Genomic DNA, 19,043 nt, shown 5'->3' with positions numbered 1-19,043 from the left:
GTGAAACAATATATGCCTTAACCTGCTCTAGCTGTGACCTTGCAGGATGGCTGGAGAGTAGTTTCCTTGCATGTGTCTAGATCCTTTTCTCAAATGGCTGTCACATGTATTCAGGGCTCTCAGAATGAGTGCATGGTGTTGCCTGAATTTTGCAGATAGATCCAAGTAAGAGGTCTGAGAAGGCACAACTAGACTGTATGTTACATTCCCTGGAAAAAAAACACATACATATGATCCATAAAAAAGGGAGGGGAATAAAAACCCCACAAAACTGTAGAAAATGTAAAAAGAATTAAATATATTATTTTCCAGTTTTTGTAGACACTCCCTCCCATTAAGTTTTGAACTAAATTAATTTAGTATGTACGTTTGAGATTTGCACCAGCCCATTTTCTTCATGTTGGACATAAGTTTTATCTCTGATAGCCTGCATGGCAGAGGGCTGGTGGGCTGCTGCGTTCTGTGCTGCTGGCTGAAGGAGTGGATGAACAAAGGTGTTTCATAAACACTACAGCCAGCGGAGATCTATCTGGGCTTGCTTTCACTCATAGGGACTAAACCCCTTCTCATTTCTTCGCTGCTGTTTTGTTTCTAGGGCATCAGGAACTGTGTATACAGCAATCGACATCGCCACAGGACAGGAGGTAAGTGTCAGCAGTCCCAGCAGATTTTGCAGTGATTCAGTGCGTTCCCCTCTGGTGCGAACGGTGGATGGGACTTTTGGGTCACCAGTAGAACTTTACTGCAAAGGCTGTTCCTCTGAAGCACAGGCTAGCATCAGCCTGCAAAATACATCTCCTGCTGAGGCTGTTCCTCCTAAGCATGGACTAGTGTCAGCTGGCAAAATACATCATCTGCTGTCTGCAGCTCTTCGGTGAAAGCTCTTTAAGGGCAATGTGGTTCTGTGCCTCAGTAACTGAACACTTACTGTGGCTGTCCGCTTTCCAGCAGCCATTACACTGAGGTGTTGATTAATGCCTGAAAAGGTGCCTGTGAATTCCTGAGGGGTGTTCCTGATCCCCCTGGAGTCAGTAAAAGCCTTGGTGCTCTCTCTGCTTGGGCTCGTGCTTCGCCCGTAGCTTTTAAGGCCAATTGTAAGAGAATTGGTTTTTTACTTTGTCTTCAGAACAGGTTGGTGCTCTCCACCGTAGTGTTGGTCCCGGCCTGGTACCATGTTACATCATCCCTGAATGGGTATTTTAATGGAGAGGAATCTGTAAAGAATTCCCAGTAAGCTTTTGGGCCTGATAAAAATGATGTAATTTTTATTGCCAGTGTAAATGTATTGCTTTAGAAATTGTTATATCTCTGTTCCCCTGTGTGCATGAAGTTATTCTATTACAGAGAATGTTGGTCTATATATACAGTTTAACACTGTACATTTACAGAATGAAATCTGCCTGTGGACCTGGCCATAGATCAGTTAGCAATACAAATTGTAAAATCTAAAGATCTGTCATAATGAGAGGCCTCGGGAGAACCCTAGGGGTGATCACAGATTCCCCTATTGCTGTGAGGAATAAATAGCTTCGTTATTTTGCATAATTTTGGACAGACTTTGTCCTTATTAACTACCAGAAAGAATGCAAGGAGGGAAGCAGCATCTTTCAGAGAAGGACACACTAGCTCTGTCTTAATTACTAAATATATTAATGCATCAACCAGCTGATGGAGGCTGCCATCATTCGGTCCCAATTTATCTTAATCACAGGTTCAGACAGTAATACTATTTAGCATTTTTTCCATCACCTGTTTTATCTTCAAAGTATAATGCAAGACCTAATTAAGGAGAGACCATGTTTAGGATGCAATTTTCTGTATTAGTCATACTGAGGCTGGTTGACACACACACACTGACAAATGAGAAGAATTACATCAAGAGCAAAGATCTCTCCTGAACAAACAAATGAGAAGAATTACATCAAGAGCAAAGATCTCTCCTGAACAATACAGTCGTGTTTAGGTCCAGTGTCAGTGACAGCCCATTACAGCCCATGAACTGGTCTCGGGCAGGCTGGGTCCAGGGGGTGAGAGGCAAATCTTGAAGGAAAGCAGTGTTAACGCTGACTGTCCTTGTAGTGGCTGATTTAAAGTGGCATCTTAACATTAATTTCTTTTTCCAAGCCAGAGTTTTTAAATACATACAAACCCTGCCTGAAAGTCTGTCAAGAAAACCAGGAATGAGAGCAGTGGGGTGGTCTCTTTTGTGCCATGTCAAGAGCAGGTCTAGACAGAGGGGGAGGCTGGACAAACTGCGTACAGAGGGAACAAGAGGCAGATGTTAAATAGCCCCAGGGCCACGTCGCCCCACAAGGTGCGTGTGGGTGGGAGGGCTCTTCTGGGACCGCGGGGGAAGATGCATTTGCAGGAGTCCTTGGCCGGAGCGGAGCTGGATGGCAGGGAGGGGAGTAGGGCTGAGCCCAGGATGAAAAGCTCAAGCAGAGACTGTGGGAAGACGGGACTGGGTGGAGGAGGTGAGGCAGAGGCAGGACGGCTACAGTGGTTCAGAGCAAAAGCGATCGTATTCGTAATAAACAGACAAGGTGGTGTCTTAGAGAATCCTGTTGCTTTCTAGGGCTACAGTTTAAAATTTATCATTTCTGGCTGTTGGCAAATACATCTGAATCCTGCTGGTAGTTTCTTATCCACCAGCAGTGCTGCGCTTTATAACTGCTCTTAGATAGAGGTCTACAAGGGATCTAAAAGCCCTAAGCCCTGCTCATAACCCTGGGTGTATCTATAAGATACCATAGAACGGATTATTATTTTTTAAACCCAGAAAATAACTGCAAATCTAAACTGTTAAAGAATGTTGTTTAGAGTTGCAAAATCAAAATTGAAGAAATTAGGAAGTGCTAGGATTGTATTTTTTTATGTAACCTTAATGATCTTTTTAGTACAGCATTTTATACATAATATACGTATGTGTTTTCAGTTATGCAATCAAGTCAAGAATAACAGCAGTTGGTAAAATAATTATTAAAAAAATCATATAATTGCTAAAGTATTACCAGCTGTTTTATACATTTTCACAGTAACAAAATCACTTCCTGCTTGCAAAACGTGCACGAATAATAATAGTGGTGATAAACTAAGGTCATTTGAGAAGAATGTAGGTCCAGAGAGCGTTGTTAGAGATTTGTAGTTGATAGTGTAAAGGCAATTTTTACAGATTTTACAAGGCAAAATGTATATGGCCATGTGTCCTGTACCTAGCACCCAAGCTAGCAGAGAAATAGGGTGTTGTAATGTAAGTTACTGAGCTCTTATGTCAGCTCTTATGTCTAATAACAAGACAGTTTGGCACAGCTCTGCTACGTCATTCCAAAAACACTCCATGTTCATTCTGATCTCATGCAACAGACTACTCAAGTTAATGGTTTTCAATGTCATTTTAGGTGGCCATAAAACAAATGAATCTCCAACAACAGCCCAAAAAAGAACTAATTATTAATGAAATCCTGGTCATGAGGGAAAATAAGAATCCCAATATTGTTAACTATTTAGACAGGTAAGTGGTTCTGGTATTATCACATGAATGTTCATTTAGAAATTGCAAGACAAAGATTAAAAAAACCCTTTGGTCACGGGCAGAAAATTGACCTCTTTATCTACTCATATACTATGTATGCGAGGAGGCTGCATTTTGTCTGCATTAATCTTTTCTGGCATATATAGTTTGAAGACTGTTTTCAAAAGCCTGGATCAGCCATATGTTACTAAAACAACAGCCTGTAAGTTCACTACCTCCATGTTGTTTTGTTGTTGGGTTTTGGTTTTTTTTTCAGTTGATGATATTTTCTGTGTCTTACGATAAGTGGTGATAAATCATCATAGAAATTATTTCCCTTGGGCTGTTGCCAATATCTTACATTGCTGTGAATGCCAGAAAGACTAGGTTCTTTTTTCCAGAAACATGTGATTTGCCAGTTTTAAAATTTTTTCCTGTTTCTGAATGTATTTTATGATAGGTTTTCCAAACTGTTGACCAATTTCTGTCCTCAGTGGTACACACCCTCCTACCAGGCACAACTATGAAAGTTGTGTTGCCTTGTTCCTGGAGTTAATCATGGAATTTATGTGTTAAGATGATGAACCAGACGATGTGAAATGTCCTGGTTCAAGATGTGTCTTTCCTGTTACTAAACTGCTTTCTTCACTTGCTTGCCATCTAAGATGTCTAATTTTTCACTAATGTGCCTTTCTCATTTAGACTGCACAGATTCTAAGTGATGTATATCTTAGAAGAAATGTCTATTCATATTATTCTGTCTTCGTTTAAAAATGACCCGGAATCAAAAAATCAGTTGCAGTCTTTTCCATATGGTAATTTAGCTATGCACATTCATCCGAATGCCATTGTTTTCTTCTTTCAGCTACCTAGTCGGTGACGAACTCTGGGTAGTTATGGAATACTTGGCTGGAGGCTCTTTAACTGATGTTGTTACAGAGACATGTATGGATGAAGGCCAGATAGCAGCTGTCTGTAGGGAGGTAAGGGATCCCACATGTGCTTCCAATTACTTGGACTGGATGGTACATCTAAACAGGTGGTAAGAACATGAGTGTTTTCATGTTCAGAGTTTTGCAGAGTTTTGTTTCTGTGTTGCTTGTATAATATGGAGAAGAAAAATCATCTTAAGTGAACTGCCTGCCAGTATCACTACACTTATTATACTCTGTTATTATACTGTTATTGTACTATCTCATTTTTCTTTTATTTTTTTTTTTTAAATTTTACTGTTCTCAGCTTTGCCTCTTTTTTGCCTGGAGCATGTCTGTACTGCATTCCTTGCCTGTAAAAGCAAAGATGCTGGTGGCAGAATTTTAAAATAACAGCAAAGAAAAATTAGAGACTCATTTATCACAGTTCTCAGCTTAAAAGGATAGTACTCCACCCAAAATGGTGTTTGCTTCTGGAAAATGACTAACATGCTACTTCCAAATCGGCTGTAGAGCCTAACAAAAAAATCTTCGTCATGCAGCCTCCCACCTGAAAGTGGTGCACTTCGTATTGAAGGAAGGGACTTTTTTACAAACAATAGTTTGTCATATGGATGGAGATAGCGCATTCATTGCAGCAGCAGTCATTCTGTCTGTGCTTGCAGGGGATAGTCTGTAACAATAATTGACATTTCTCTTTCAAAAGCTAATAGGCCTTCATTTAGAAAGTTATTACTCTAATAGTGTTGAAGCAGCAAGCTATTCCTCTTGACAGCACAATATTCTGCCATTACTCACAATTAATCTAGAAATTATATCTTTTAGAGCCATTTTCTTTCTTGTGTGATGAAATCAGGTCATTAATTTTTACCCTCATGTTTCTTTTTTATCTATCAGTGCCTGCAAGCACTGGATTTCCTTCATTCAAACCAAGTGATTCACAGAGACATCAAAAGCGACAATATTCTTCTCGGAATGGACGGATCTGTCAAATTGAGTAGGTATTCTTGGTCAGGCGCAGCATTCCCAGGATGTGGTGCGGGGCTGCTTTTGACTGACTGCCAGTTACCCCAAAGTGATGGCTTGTGGTAGTGCACTGACCACTGCTGCAAGCTAAGAGCACAATTCCAACGTGCAGAGTGGTATAGAAGGGAAAAAGATGTAAAGAGTGGCTATGGCTGGTGTATGTCCCTTCCAGAAGGAAGGAGTTACAATCTAAAGCTTCAAGTGAATAAAAGCCACTGCATGAAACCTGAGGGATTTTTTTTAAGTGGCCAGTTCAATATTTCCTTGGCTACAGCAGCAAGTAAAGAGCATGGCCGCTTTTCCAGACAGATTCAACAGCGCATTCTCAGGCATATAGTGGGGATTTCTTTTGCTTGGTTTCATAATTCAAGCTGGCTTTAACAATACTTGTTTTTTTCCTCAGCTGATTTCGGCTTCTGTGCTCAGATCACCCCTGAGCAGAGTAAACGGAGCACAATGGTCGGGACTCCTTATTGGATGGCACCAGAAGTGGTGACAAGAAAAGCATACGGCCCCAAAGTGGACATCTGGTCACTTGGGATCATGGCAATAGAAATGGTGGAAGGAGAACCTCCTTACCTTAATGAAAATCCTCTCAGGGTAAGGTGCAAGTAAAATCAGATATTACTGTCTTTCTAATCCTTCCCATGTTTTGTCTCCCATGAGACAAAGTCACAGTCACATCAGCTTGAACTAGTTCCACCAAGGCCTGCTTCTAAAAATGTCACTGGAGCATATCAGCATATACTGTGGCTTTGGTTGCATCAATGGGAGAACCTCAAAAGAGAAGTGACATGTAGCCAGTTCAGAAATGTGCCATTCTTGCCTTCCATGATGCTTGGTTTTGAACTTTTTGAACTGTATCTCTGACAATTTTTCAGCAGCAAGTTTCTCCAATTGCGGCATTTTTATAAAAAGTATTTTAACTGTATCTGCAGGCAGAGAAGTCTTCAAACTCAGATCAGTGCCAGTTGCTTATCTGAGCCTTTCAGGAAGCGTCACTGGTTATAGTAATGCCATAATTATTTATTACCAAATACATTTATAAAAGTATGTTTTAGCACAGATACTTGTAGTAAACTAATATATTTTTAATGTTTTGAAGTTTTCAGTTTTATCCTAATCCCTTAAAATGAAATGGCCGGTTCTCATACCAAATGAGTGTGTAATAGTGGAGGAGTGTATACAAAGATAAAACCTCGTGACTGATAGCTGAAACAAAGTTAAATGCCGCACAGGTAATTCCTGATAGGATGCATGAATTTATGAGGAAATTAATTTTGACCTATGTGTATACAGACATAATTTTTATTAAGGCTAGAACTAAAATAGAGCACGACCTTTAGCTTTTTTTGTAGCAGTAAGGCTGTGCTCTCTCTGGTCTATGGCACCCAGACGGTGTACTACAGACTGAAAGAAGAAACAAGAGAATGGTCAGGAAATAGCCCCAGCCATGCTACGTAAGAAAGGAGCACAGCGATTATACACATTTCAGTCTTACACTCCTTTTGAAAAAAGGTTGCTGAGTTTTCTTGGAATACTTCTTTTGTTTTGGTATGTGTCCTGGGGTTTTTGGTTCCAGTGCACACATGTGGAGCAGTGTGTGCTGTGCCACCTTGTGTGGAGGGATAAGAAACGAACAGGTTTGGATTCAGACTGATGACGAATAATCATAATGCACCATTGCTGGCAGGGTGGCAGTAGGCCTGTGTCACTGCAGCCCAGTTTCACCAGCAGAGACTTTTGCACATCACCAGTTTTGCTTGTTTCCAGCAAAGAGAGGACCTCGTATTCCACTTGCTTCCATGGAAAGACCCTTGCAAAAAATGCGTTTGCCTTGTGCAAGGCAGCAAAAACAGATGCAGAGAATTAGCATTACTGGTCTGGATGCTGAAAATTTGCTGTTCCTTAACCTCAAATGTTGATTAGGGCTCCTCAAGAAGCCTCAGGTCAACTGTTAGAAAGATAAGTGGATTTCTTATCTCTGACTAAATTCACGTTCAGGTATTCCTGCCCTTGCCCAGATTATTTGAGATGCTCTTTTTCTCCATACATGCCTCATCTCCTGCTGGAGTTAAGATCAACCTGAACACTTAGAGATTTAAGGCACCTTCAGGTGTCTGAGTAAAATTGCAGTAGATTAAAATCAGGCATCTGAAGTTGATACCATCTGTATTAGCTTCCTGGACTCTTTTGCAGAGGTTGTTGCCCCTGAGCTAGGAACAGCGAACAGCTTGCGATGGACCACCTGAAGTTGCCAGTTATCAGCTAGTTTTATTAAGGTAAAATAACCCCATTAGGGACAGAATCCATCTGCTGTTGTACGTGCAATCAGAGACTTCAGTGAGGTCTCAGCCGCATCCAAACAGGAGAGCTTATAAGCAATACCTGTTTTTACAGCAGTTTTTTAGCTGGTGGCACACGGTAGTTCTTGGGTTTAATAATCACATTTAGACCACATTCAGGGAATTCTGCAAAGCCTGGAAAAAAAGGGATGCTCTTTCGTTTTTATGAATGATTGCTTTAATAATGGAAGGCATGTAGGAGCTTCAGTTACTGACACTAAATTAAATACATAAATAAATTATATAAGTCATTAAAAGATCATTAATTGTAGAGTTAACAGTAGTCTTAATGTAGATGCAGCTGTTGTTTTCCACATGTAGAGCAAACGCGTGCTATGTTGCTCAGGTTCTTTCCAGCCTATGCAGAACTCACAGGAATGAACCATTTTCCAGCCATGAACATCCTGGATATTTCTGTGATGGTATTTGTTTTCTCTCCCTGTGATTTCCTTCCATCAGACATATGCCTAGGGCCTGAGAGACAAACATTGGAGCGATAAATATCCCTTGAAATGCAGGTTGGACCTCCCCAGTTTCAATTTAAAGTAAAAACAACAAACCAAACCCTAAGGATTTCTGTTGCTTGTTCATTTGTTAACCACAGTGCCTCAGTTTTGCTCAGTACTGTTGCATATTTCCAAATGCTGTGGATCTTCTACAGTTTCAGGCTTCTAAATCATCTGTGTATTGTTCTGTCATGTATCTGGGTGGCCTGGATAACTTTAGGATATCATTTTCACAGACTGCAGTTATAATTGTATACCAATCCTTTCTTGTTTCTTGGTATGTTAAACAAATTAATGAGCTTTGCAGCTACTGCAAACACTCGTTTCCTTTGGACTGTTCTTGTTTTTCTTTGCGGGCTGTATCATAGGAAACCAAAAGATACATGATAAGAAGGTACTTCAGCTTCTCATAGACCACTTTCTGTTGTAGAAATATTTAAAAGGTGCAGTGCTGTTGTCATTTAACCCCAGCCGGCAACAAAGAACCATGTGGTTTTTTCGCTCACATGCACACCCACACCCCCCCACACGCACCCTGGCTGGAGTGAGAGGGGAATTGGAAGAAAAAGGCAAAACGCGTGGGTTGATATTAAGGCAGCTCAACAGAACAGCAAAGAAAAGAGGAAAACAACGACAATAGTACTGATAAACGAATACACAAAACACGATTAATGTACCACCATTCACCAACCAAACCTGGGAAGCTCCCGGCCTGCTCTGAGCAGCAATTCCTGCCACCACCACCCCAGCCAGCTCCCCCAGCTCTATGCTGGGCATGGCATCACATAGTGTCAAATATTCTATACTGTCTACCTCATGACCAGATCTCACACTTTCCAAGTAATTACCACCACTGTGGTTATCTGGGTCATAATAAACCATCTCCCGCAAGGCTCATTCCCTTAGGTCCTGGATACCTCTCTCCATGGTGGTCCACTTGCTTGGACGGCATAACATCATCTTCACTGAAGGGGTACCTTTCCCTCGTGCCTGAAAGGAGTCTCCTCCAGAGGCTGAGGGTTCATGTATTTTTCCAAACACCCTGTCAATGCCCCCTTCCCTAGACAGGGATCGCAGCTGCCTGGCTTCCCTACCCTCTAATACCAAGCTACCGGCCCTGTTATCCCAGCGTCAGAGCAGCAAGGTGTCTATGTGCTCGCCTGGATGTTGACTGAAGTCTTTTTGCACATCTTGCAGCTCACTTGGGGATAGGGATGGGGTGATTATCTCTGTTCTGCCTGTTCCTCCTGTTCTCATGATGGCCATGGTTCATCGTCATCCTTTATTAAGCAAACTGATTTCTTCGTGTATTTCTTCTTCTGTACAGGGGCGACTGATACCGGCACAGGCTGGTTTTCTGGTTCAGCTGCAGTGCCTGTCGCAGGGGTTGGGGTAGCCACCGTACCTGTTGGTCTGGTTTCCCTCTCTTTCCCCTGAGAGTGCTGCATAATATCAAGCAGTGTTTGGTAGATACTGTCCCCACACAGTGCCTCTCTGGAATAGCCACAGCATTTTCCTTTCAAATATTCCACCACTATGTCAGGGTCCTGTAGCTGTTCAGGGGTCCCACACCATTGGAGATGAGAAGCTGTCTAGACACCTTCCCATATTCTCCCATGTGCAGAGCCATCTGTGGCTATCCAGCCTCAGGGTGGTAGTCTTCAATAGTCATTTAACCCTAAACAAGACCTGAAATACATTCAGGAGACACAGCAATAGGACCATGCTGGTTTGAACATCCCAAGGATATCCCAAATTCTCAAAAGCTGTTGAACCTGGCCCGAAGGAGAAAAGGGAGGTAAAAGAGTTGGGGAAAATATTCCCCCCCCCCCGCCGCCAGCTCAGCGCTGTGTGCAGTGGCTGTGGTCAGCTGCGTGTGGACACGTTAAGACTGATTTTGTGACATTTATGTTGTGGGGAAAGTAATGAAAATTCCTTTCATTGTTTTTACTCTAGGATAGTTCATTTGCCTTTTTAGGCTTGGAAATTTTTCTCTGTATTTAAGAGGAGACTAACAAAGTCAATTTGGTCACGGTCCATTTAAATGCCAGTAGCGCAGAGCTGTTACTATCACGCCAGACATTTTTATGCAAGACTCCTAGGCCTACTTCTATTATTATTACTGTGTATTTTAGACATATTTTGCAAGTTTAAGTTTGAATAGTTCAAAATGTTTGTCTTATGTTTCTGAATAACATCTTGCAAAAGCGGAATGAACGCATCTCCCTAGCTTCTCAGCATGTTAGACCTTGGTTACAAGTGAACCACATTAGATAACGCTCACCCTGTTTTGCGAAATTATATTATAATTCCTCGGCCTGAGGAACATCAGGAAGACTTGCTAAGCTGCATGAACACTGTCAGCTGCATGGAAGTGAGCATCCTTGGCTTTGCTTAAGAAACTTAAGCTTAGCTTAGGCTAGATGCCATTGAGAAGGAGAAAGGCTGGAATTTTCAAGTGTTTGGCTAGGCCTGTGTGCGCAGAATGACTGTGCAGTCAGCTGAGCAGCTGGACCTTTATGGACACCATGGAAGGGAATTCACAGAGGACTCAACCCTTAACACAGGCAAATATTCCCGATTCTCAGGTAACATTTGCTTTGGGTTTTAAGTTGTTCCAGCTTTTCTGTCTGTGAAGATGACCCTGAAAACGTGAAATACGTGTAAGAGAGCTAATGTTATCTTTCCTAAATAAATAAATAAATAAATAAACTTTTCTAAAACATTGTTTTTGAGAGATAAAGTACCCTCCAATTCTTTTCACTGGGAAGCTTGCCTGAAACATGAAGATTATGGTTTAAAGGCAGCATAGTCTATTCTGCTTCTTGTCTATTTTTGCTGACTTAGGGAACATATTTCTTTCATAGTCTGAGCCACTTTCTCCATGTCACCAAGCCTGAGCTTTCAAAAACCCAACGGCCAAAACCTCCCATTTCTTCCCTGGAATTTCTGGCCTGTTTTTGATACTTCAGTATCAAAACTAGCACAGGGCTACCGTAGGGATGGAATTACTAATTTTTCTGATTAGACCATTAAAAGTTTTTGTTTTACCACAAAAGTGAAGATGATCTGGGATTTGGAGACTGATGAAAAACATAGTTTGCAGGTGGCTCCCATCTGCCCAATTATGCCTTTTCATCATAATATATTAGGGCACGCAGCTTACGTGTGTGTATTGAAAATGAGGTTCCAAATGTTTCTGTTTCTTTAGCCAAGAAATAAGCTGATGGATTTACTTTTTTTCATCCAGTTACCGTTTTTATCAAGAACAGAGCAAAAAACTTGACTACCTTTGTTTTATGGAAGCTGTACTTTAAGGACTGTTGAGCACTGCAGAGATTCATTTTATATAACAGTCCTTTGAAATAATATAGTTAGACCAAATTCGCTTTTTAAAGTAGGCTCCAAAGCTAGTTTCAATACTTGGTGAAGCAAAATGTGCTTTTGCTGATGTAGTTCATACTAACTAGGTCAGCAAATGAAATCAGCTGTCAAGGCAAGATCACTTTGATGTTGGGATAGCTGTGGCTGCATCAGGGGTTTTTTTGGTTGGCTTATTTTTTTTTGGTACACAAAAATCATCTCTAACCCTCTCCCAGGGAAGAAACTGCCCATGGAGACTGGACCTTAAAAAATGAGGTCTATATGACCAGTTATGAATATAAAAGATGCAGATGGAGTCTTGCGTTTCCTTTTCTCCAGGCGCTGTATCTGATAGCTACGAATGGGACACCGGAGCTGCAGAACCCCGAGCGACTGTCTGCTGTGTTTCGTGACTTTCTGAACTGCTGCCTGGAGATGGATGTGGACAGGCGAGGGTCTGCCAAGGAACTTCTGCAGGTAAAATCCGAACCTTCTGCAAGTGAAACAGCTGTACTATGTAAGGGGCTTCTCATCAGCTCAGTTCAAAGGCACCAGGTGGAACCTCCTCATATGAGGCTCCAGTCTTGGTGCTTTTCAAATGAAAAATAAGTAGAATCATAGAAAGGTTTGGAAGGGACCTTTAAAGGCCATCTAGTCCAACCCCCCTGCCATGAGCAGGGACATCTTCAACTAGATCAGGTTACTCAGAGCCCCGTCCAACCTGGCCTTGAGTGTTTCCAGGGATGTGGCATCTACCACCTCTCTGGGCAACCTGGGCCAGCGTCTCACCACCCTCATCGTAAAAAACTTCTTCTTTATATCTAGTCTGAATCTACCCTCTTTTAGTTTAAAACCATTATTCCTTGTCCTGTTGCAACAGGCCTGCTAAAAAGTTTGTCCCCATCTTCCTTATGAGTCCCCTTTAAGTGTTGAAACACTGCAATAAGGTCTCCCCAGACCCTTACTTCTCCAGGCTGAACAACCACAACTCTCTCAGCCTGTCCTCACAGGAGAGGTGTTCCATCCCTCTGATCATTTTAGTGGCCCTGTTTTGTATTTTGGTAGTATATTCATTTTTACATGGTAGCAAAATAACTGAAGTGGAATGATCCCAGGTACAGAGGCCTGAAATGGTGTTGGTGGCTACCGTATACCGAGATATGACCATGGAGGAACCCAATGAAATCAGTCACAGCTAAGCAGTCAGAGCTTTGGCCCTGGGAAGGAAGGGGCTGTGGGGTGCTCACTGTGAGCATCAGAGAGGCCCTGACTTGTCCATCCTGCCCGACTCTTAGAGGTTTCTGCCACTGAGCCCCACTTTTAGAGGTTTCTGCCACCAAAACAGGGACAGCTGTGCGGGACTTGTCACAGCTCCATTTGCTGCTTGGCACAGTCAAGTAGATGAGAACTGCTACAGGTTTACTGCCAGGTTTTGTGGCAGATAGGGAGCTGCAGGACGTGCCACTTGGCTGTCCCTGCTGTGAAGGTGCCAGCCAGCACAGGAGGGGCTGGGGGTGGGATGGTAGACACTGCTCTCACTGCAACCCGGAGCTGAGTCCGTCAGTGCTCTGTCACTTGTCCCCATGCTTTTGTCTTGGTGCTGAAAACCTGTACCTCAGTGGCCTTCAGAACAACACCTGGGCCTAAATACCACTGGAATAAACATTTCCTAGAGGTATTGGAGTTCCCTCAGGAATGGCTTATGCCCTCATCTTTTTTGACAACTAAAATAGCCCATGTCTTTAGAAAACTGGAACTTAAGTATTTTGAGATTCCTGAAAGGAACAAGGCCCTGGGACAGCAAGCAGGATTCCCAGAGCGCTGGCAGGGCAAAAATCCCAGCAAGCTGAAGACACCTTGATAAATGGATTAATAGGATTATGGGCCATGTTTGCCTGTGATGGCAAGGTACTGGACACAGGTGTAGATGGTCCCCTCAGTCCTATTTCTGTGTATTCCTGGTACCCAGAGGAATCCTGCTAGGGCCTGTGAGTAACTGAGTCTGGAAAGTAATGGTTCATTTCTTTTTTTCCTTTGGGCAGCATCCATTTTTAAAATTAGCCAAGCCTCTCTCCAGTCTGACTCCTCTGATCATTGCAGCAAAGGAAGCGATTAAGAACAGCAGCCGCTAGTGCTTCAGGCCGGCTTTCTCCCATGCCAGCTCAGAGCAGGACTGAGAACAAAAACTCTATAAAACCTCAACTCTTGTGCTGCAGGACAGATGGATGGATGAACAAACCAACGGTCACAGTCACGGTGGTAGGAGGGACAACAGCCCAGTCCCTCAAGGAGTAAAAAATTATCATTTGTCTTCTTCCTGCTTTCTGGCTCCTTAATTTATTTTTAAGATGAAACAGGGCTTAAGACAGAGAGGTAATGACCGAAAATGCTTTGCTGACTCAGCCATTTCCAAGGTAAAGCAAATTCAGTTGGAAGATTGCCTTCCTTCTCACCCTGTGAATAAGCTGTACATTCACTTTTAAATTGTCAGTTGTTTCTTAAAGACAGAAAGTCCCTTTTATGTTTGGGGTTTTTTTGGTACGGTTTGGCATTGGAGACGGGTCTCCTTCATTCGTAAACTCCAGACTGCACTGCCTTTTGAGTACAGCCCACTCACTGGTATTTGCCCAGTCATGGTACTTCTAGATGAGGAAAAAAGCGAAATTGCATTTCCAACCAAAAAGGAATCAAGAATGGGGCAGACAAAACATCCTGTTGAGATACAGGCTTTCAACTGTGAATATATAGTGTTTTGGTTCTTGACAGTTTGATTTGTATAACTAATTGTAATCTGTTTGCCTGGATGAGAGTCTTACTAAAACGAAAAAGCAGAAAGATCAGTCAGTGAGCTCAGAAAGGGCTCGTCTGAAGGAAAGCTGTAAGAGAAACGGGAGGTGAGAGCGGGCCCGGCCTTGCCCAGTGCTGAGCCCCAGCAGACCCCTTGCAGAGCACGGAGCAGCCCCAGCAGCCGCAGACCCAGGCTGGAAGAAGGCGCTTGTAGTGGGAAGCAGCAGCAGACCGGCACTGGGTGCGTGTCTCCTACTGGGACCGGACTGATCGTCCCGTATCAGAGCCAAACTGGCAGTGGGCTGCTCCCGAGGTGGTTTGTAGCCGTGCTGGGAAATGCGCAGACTGGCGGGATTAGCCGTCTTGAGTCTGCGCAGGAGCAGAGAAGGGCGAAACAGAGCTGAGTGGCGGTGTCACTTCTGAGGATGCCTACTCTCCTGGTCATCTTGCAGCTCCTGGGAAAGGTTAGCAGCGTCTGCGCCACTCTCGGCAGAGCGGGAGGGAGCCGGGCTGCTGCGCAGGCTCGTGCGCAGGTGAGTGCCCTTTAGGCACACGAGTTCTGCCACAGAAACTGAGCCCAATGTGAGAGTGACACCTTCTGCAGTTCAGATCTGCGTGAGCCAGTGCAGCAGACAGCTCTGGAAGAAAGCGCATTAAAACCTGGAGTTCTGCACTGAGCGGGAGCAGAGTGAGGCGCAGAGCGATGGCAGAAATATTGAGGGCATCAAGCCAGCCTGCTTTCTGCTGTCCTGCATACAGCAAGCGCTGCTGAACACAGCTCTGAGTTGCTGGGAGAGAGGGAATCTGGGATGTGACTGAGGACTGGGTTTGGCTAGTCAACCGATTTGTAAGGGAGCAGAATAGTTTAAGTATGCAATTTGTGGTTTATTTATTCATTTCTGAAAAAAAGACACAATGTGGCTTCACTCAGAAAAAGCATTTGCATGGAGTATTTGTTGCTGTATTTTAGTAGTACAACTAATCAAAGACCTTCAAAACAGCAATTGAAGCAACACCCACCCAGTGAGGAAAAAAAAAAGAGTGAAAGAGCTTTCTGCTGTAGATCTTCATGTTTAGGCCTGGTCCTGCAAAGGGCTAAGTAGCCTTTACGGTACTAACCACCTTCATGTTTTGCCAGTGGGAGTGAAGGATGCTTGGGCTGTTCTTGAATTAGGCCAGTACCTTGTTTGGCTTCGGCTTCTTATTTAGTTACAGTCTTTTGTGTTCCAACTGTCATTAATTCTGCCAACTTAACCTGCCCTCGCTCGCTCTGTCTGTCCCAGTGTCTTTGGCTGAGGTGACAGATGGAGGCAACACCCATTGAGTTACACAGCTAGGTACGAATTAACCTTTCCTGATTTCCTGGGGAGGACAACAGGTCTGATTTTCGATGCCCAAATCTCATGCTGAGGCAAGCCACTCCAGTTTCCTAAACCGGGGAAGTGGAGAGAGCTGCCGGGAGCCAGCAGCTCCCACCACAGTGGCTAAGGAGACCGGGCCAGGGCCAGGAGCAACGGCGGCCAAGGCTCCTCCCCATATAAAAGAAGCCCGTGAGGAGCACTGTCGACCAGGGCGGGCAAACAGGGCACGGCACGACAGCTTCTGTGGGAAGGGTGCTGAAGCTCTGCCAGCTTGACCAGGGAGCAATGGTCTCCACCCGGCAGAAAGACATGGCCTCTCTGAGCTCTGCACCCACCACGCCTGATGCAGCTTCCCAGACCGAGCTCCAGGGGTAACGTGCTGCCACCCCGGTGTCGGGCTGTGCCCTGCTCTTATGCCAGTGCGGGTTGGCAGCAGTGAGCACACGGTGGGAGGTGCGCCCAGGTAGAGGGACTCCTCCGCTTGGTGACAGAGCTCCGGGAGGAGGGGAGTAGGTTGAGGAATATCAGGGAGTGCGTCTCCTCTGTCACTACCCCACCTTCCCAGGTACCCTTGCACAATAGGTACGAGGCTCTGCAAGTGGAGCCGAACAAGGTGGGGATGTCTGCTGGAAATATGATACAGCGGAGAGGAAATCTCCAGTCCAGGAGGTTCCTGGAGTGTATTGAGGATAACTTCTTGACACAGCTGGTGAAGGAGACAACTAGGGGAGGTGCTCCGCTGGACCTGTTGTTTGTGAACAGAGACGGACTTGTGGGTGATGTGACGGCTGAAGGCTGTCTTGGGCATAGCGACTACAAAATGATACGAGTTTTCAATTCTCGGAGAAGTAAGGAGGGGCATCAGCAGAACCTGGGGCTCCCTGAGGGCAGACTTCGGCCTTTGCAGGAGCCTGGTTGACAGAGTCTCTCGGGAGGCATTCCTGAAGGGCAGAGCAGTCCAGGAAGGCTAGACATTCTTCAAGAAGGAAATCTTAAAGGCGCAGGAACAGGCCATCCCCATGTGCTGAAAGATGAGCCGACGGGGAAGAAGACTGACCTGGCTGAACAGAGAGCTTTGGCTGGAATTCAGGAAAAAAAAGGAGAGTTTATAACCTCTGAAAGAAGGGGCAGGCAACTCAGGAGGACGACAAGGAGGTCCTGAGGTTATGCAGGGAGAAAATTAGAAGGGCCAAAGCCCAACTAGAACTTAATCTGGCTACTGCTGTAAAAGGCAATAAAACATGTTTCTGTAAATTCATTAGCAACTAAAGGGAGGGCTAAGGAGAATCTCCATTCTTTTTTGGATGCGGGGGAAACATAGTGACCAAGGATGAAGAAAAGACCGAGGTACTTAATGCCTTCTTTGCCTCACTCTTTAATAGTAAGACCAGTTGTTCTCCAGGTACCCAGCCCCCTGAGCTGGAAGACGGGGATGGGGAGCAGAATGAAGCTCCCATAATCCAAGAAGAAATGGTTAGGGACCTGCTACACCTCTTAAACACACAAAAGTCTATGGAGCCTGATGGGATCCACCCAAGGGTACTGAGGGAGCTGGCGGAGGGGCTCACCAAGCCACTTTCCATCATTTATCAGCAGTCCTGGCAAACCAGGGAGGTCGCCATTGACGGGAGGTTAGCAAATGTGATGCCCATCCACAAGAAGGGCTGGAAGGACAATCCAGGGAACTACAGGCCTGTCACTTCGACCTCAGTGCCGGGGAAGGTTATGGAGCAGATCATCTTGAGTGCCATCACATGGCACATACAGGACAAGCAGGGCATCAGGGCCAGTCAGAGTGGGTTCATAAAAGGCAGGTCCTGTTTGACTGACCTGATTGCCTTCTGTGACAAGGTGACCTGCTGAGTGGACAAGGGAAATGTGGTGGATGTTGTCTACCTAGACTTCAGTAAGGTCTTTGACACTGTTTCCCACAGGATTCTTCTGGAGAAACTGGCAGCTCATGGCTTGGATGGGTGCACACTTTGCTGGGTAAAAAACTGGCTGGAGGGCAGGGCCCAAAGCGTGGTGGTGAATGGAGTTAAATCCAGTTGGTGGCCAGTCACAACTGGTGTTTCCCAGGGCTCAGTATCAGGGCCAGTTCTCTTTAATACCTTTATCAACAATCTGGACAAGGGGACTGAGTGCACCCTCAGTAAGTTTGCAGAGGACACTAAGTTGGGCAGGAGTGTTGTTCTGCTTGAGGGTAGGAAAGCTGCAGAGGGATCAGGACAGGCTGGATCGATGGGACGAGGACAATGGTACGAGGTTCAACATGGCCAGGTGCCAGGTCCTGCACTTGGGTCACAACAACCCCATGCAGCGCTACAGGCCAACAGCATCCTGGCATGTATTGGCAGTAGTGTGGTGAGCAGGACTGGGGCAGTGATTGTCCCCCTGTACTCGGCACTGGTGAGGCCCCACCTGGAATACTGTGTTCAGTTTTGGACCCCTCACCACAAAAAAGACATTGAGGTGCTGGAGCGAGTCCAGAGAAGGGCAGTGGAGCTGGTGAGGGGTCTGGAGCAGGAGTCTTGTGAGCAGCAGCTGAGGGAACTGGGGGTGTTCCGCCTGGAGAGAAGGAGGCTGAGGGGAGACCTCGCTCTCTACAACTCCCTGAGAGGAGGCTGTAGCCAGGTGGGGGTTGGTCTCTTCTCCCAAGTAATAAGTGATAGGACAAAAGGAAACAGCCCCAAGTTGTGCCAGGGGAGGTTTAGATTGGATGTTAGGAAAAATTTCTTCACCGAAAGGGTTGTCAAGCATTGGAACAGGCTGCCCCGGGAAGTGGTGGAGTCACCATCCCTGGAGGTATTTAAAAGATGGGTAGACGTGGTGCTGAGGGACATGGTTTAGTGGTGGACTTGGCAGTGTTAGGTTAACGGTTGGACTTGATGATCTTAAAGGTGTTTTCCAACCTAAAGGATTCTGTTCTATTCTATTCAAAAGATTATGTTTCTTTTGTGAGGTCCCAATTTTCACTGTCAGCTGAAGCTATCTATCGGGGGAGACTTTCTTGAGAAAGGGAGTAATTCGGGCTGGAGATGGGCTGCCCTCTATTTATAAATCATTCATCTGAATGAGACACGTTTGTAATCCATATAAGAAGTGAAGAAACAAGTGACAGTTTCTGTTTCCGGTGTAGCTTTTATTTTTTCCTACCCACAAAGGAACAGACAGCCATCCTTTAACAGGAAAGCACTTTTTTATGGCACGTG

General features: G+C 44.7%; 1 protein-coding gene across 6 annotated transcripts in view; it reads left to right on the top strand.

The window, feature by feature from the left end:
- Positions 1-19,043, top strand: part of PAK3 (p21 (RAC1) activated kinase 3) — a 149,881-nt gene that overhangs the window by 126,510 nt on the left and 4,328 nt on the right. For 5 of the 6 annotated variants that reach the window (XM_074602081.1, XM_074602082.1, XM_074602079.1 and 2 more), the window contains 7 exons: positions 596-644; positions 3,399-3,511; positions 4,377-4,494; positions 5,341-5,440; positions 5,873-6,069; positions 12,023-12,160; positions 13,726-13,997. In XM_074602081.1, the coding sequence (XP_074458182.1) occupies positions 596-644; positions 3,399-3,511; positions 4,377-4,494; positions 5,341-5,440; positions 5,873-6,069; positions 12,023-12,160; positions 13,726-13,815 (805 nt within the window). In that variant the 3' untranslated portion in view covers positions 13,816-13,997. Of the gene's footprint in view, positions 1-595; positions 645-3,398; positions 3,512-4,376; positions 4,495-5,340; positions 5,441-5,872; positions 6,070-12,022; positions 12,161-13,725; positions 13,998-19,043 lie in introns of those variants that run through there. The other variant, XM_074602078.1, reaches the window with a different exon arrangement.

This window comes from Larus michahellis, chromosome 9 (assembly GCF_964199755.1).
Source record: "Larus michahellis chromosome 9, bLarMic1.1, whole genome shotgun sequence".
Classification (NCBI taxonomy): domain Eukaryota; kingdom Metazoa; phylum Chordata; class Aves; order Charadriiformes; family Laridae; genus Larus; species Larus michahellis.
This window is presented reverse-complemented; position numbering and strand designations above follow the sequence as displayed.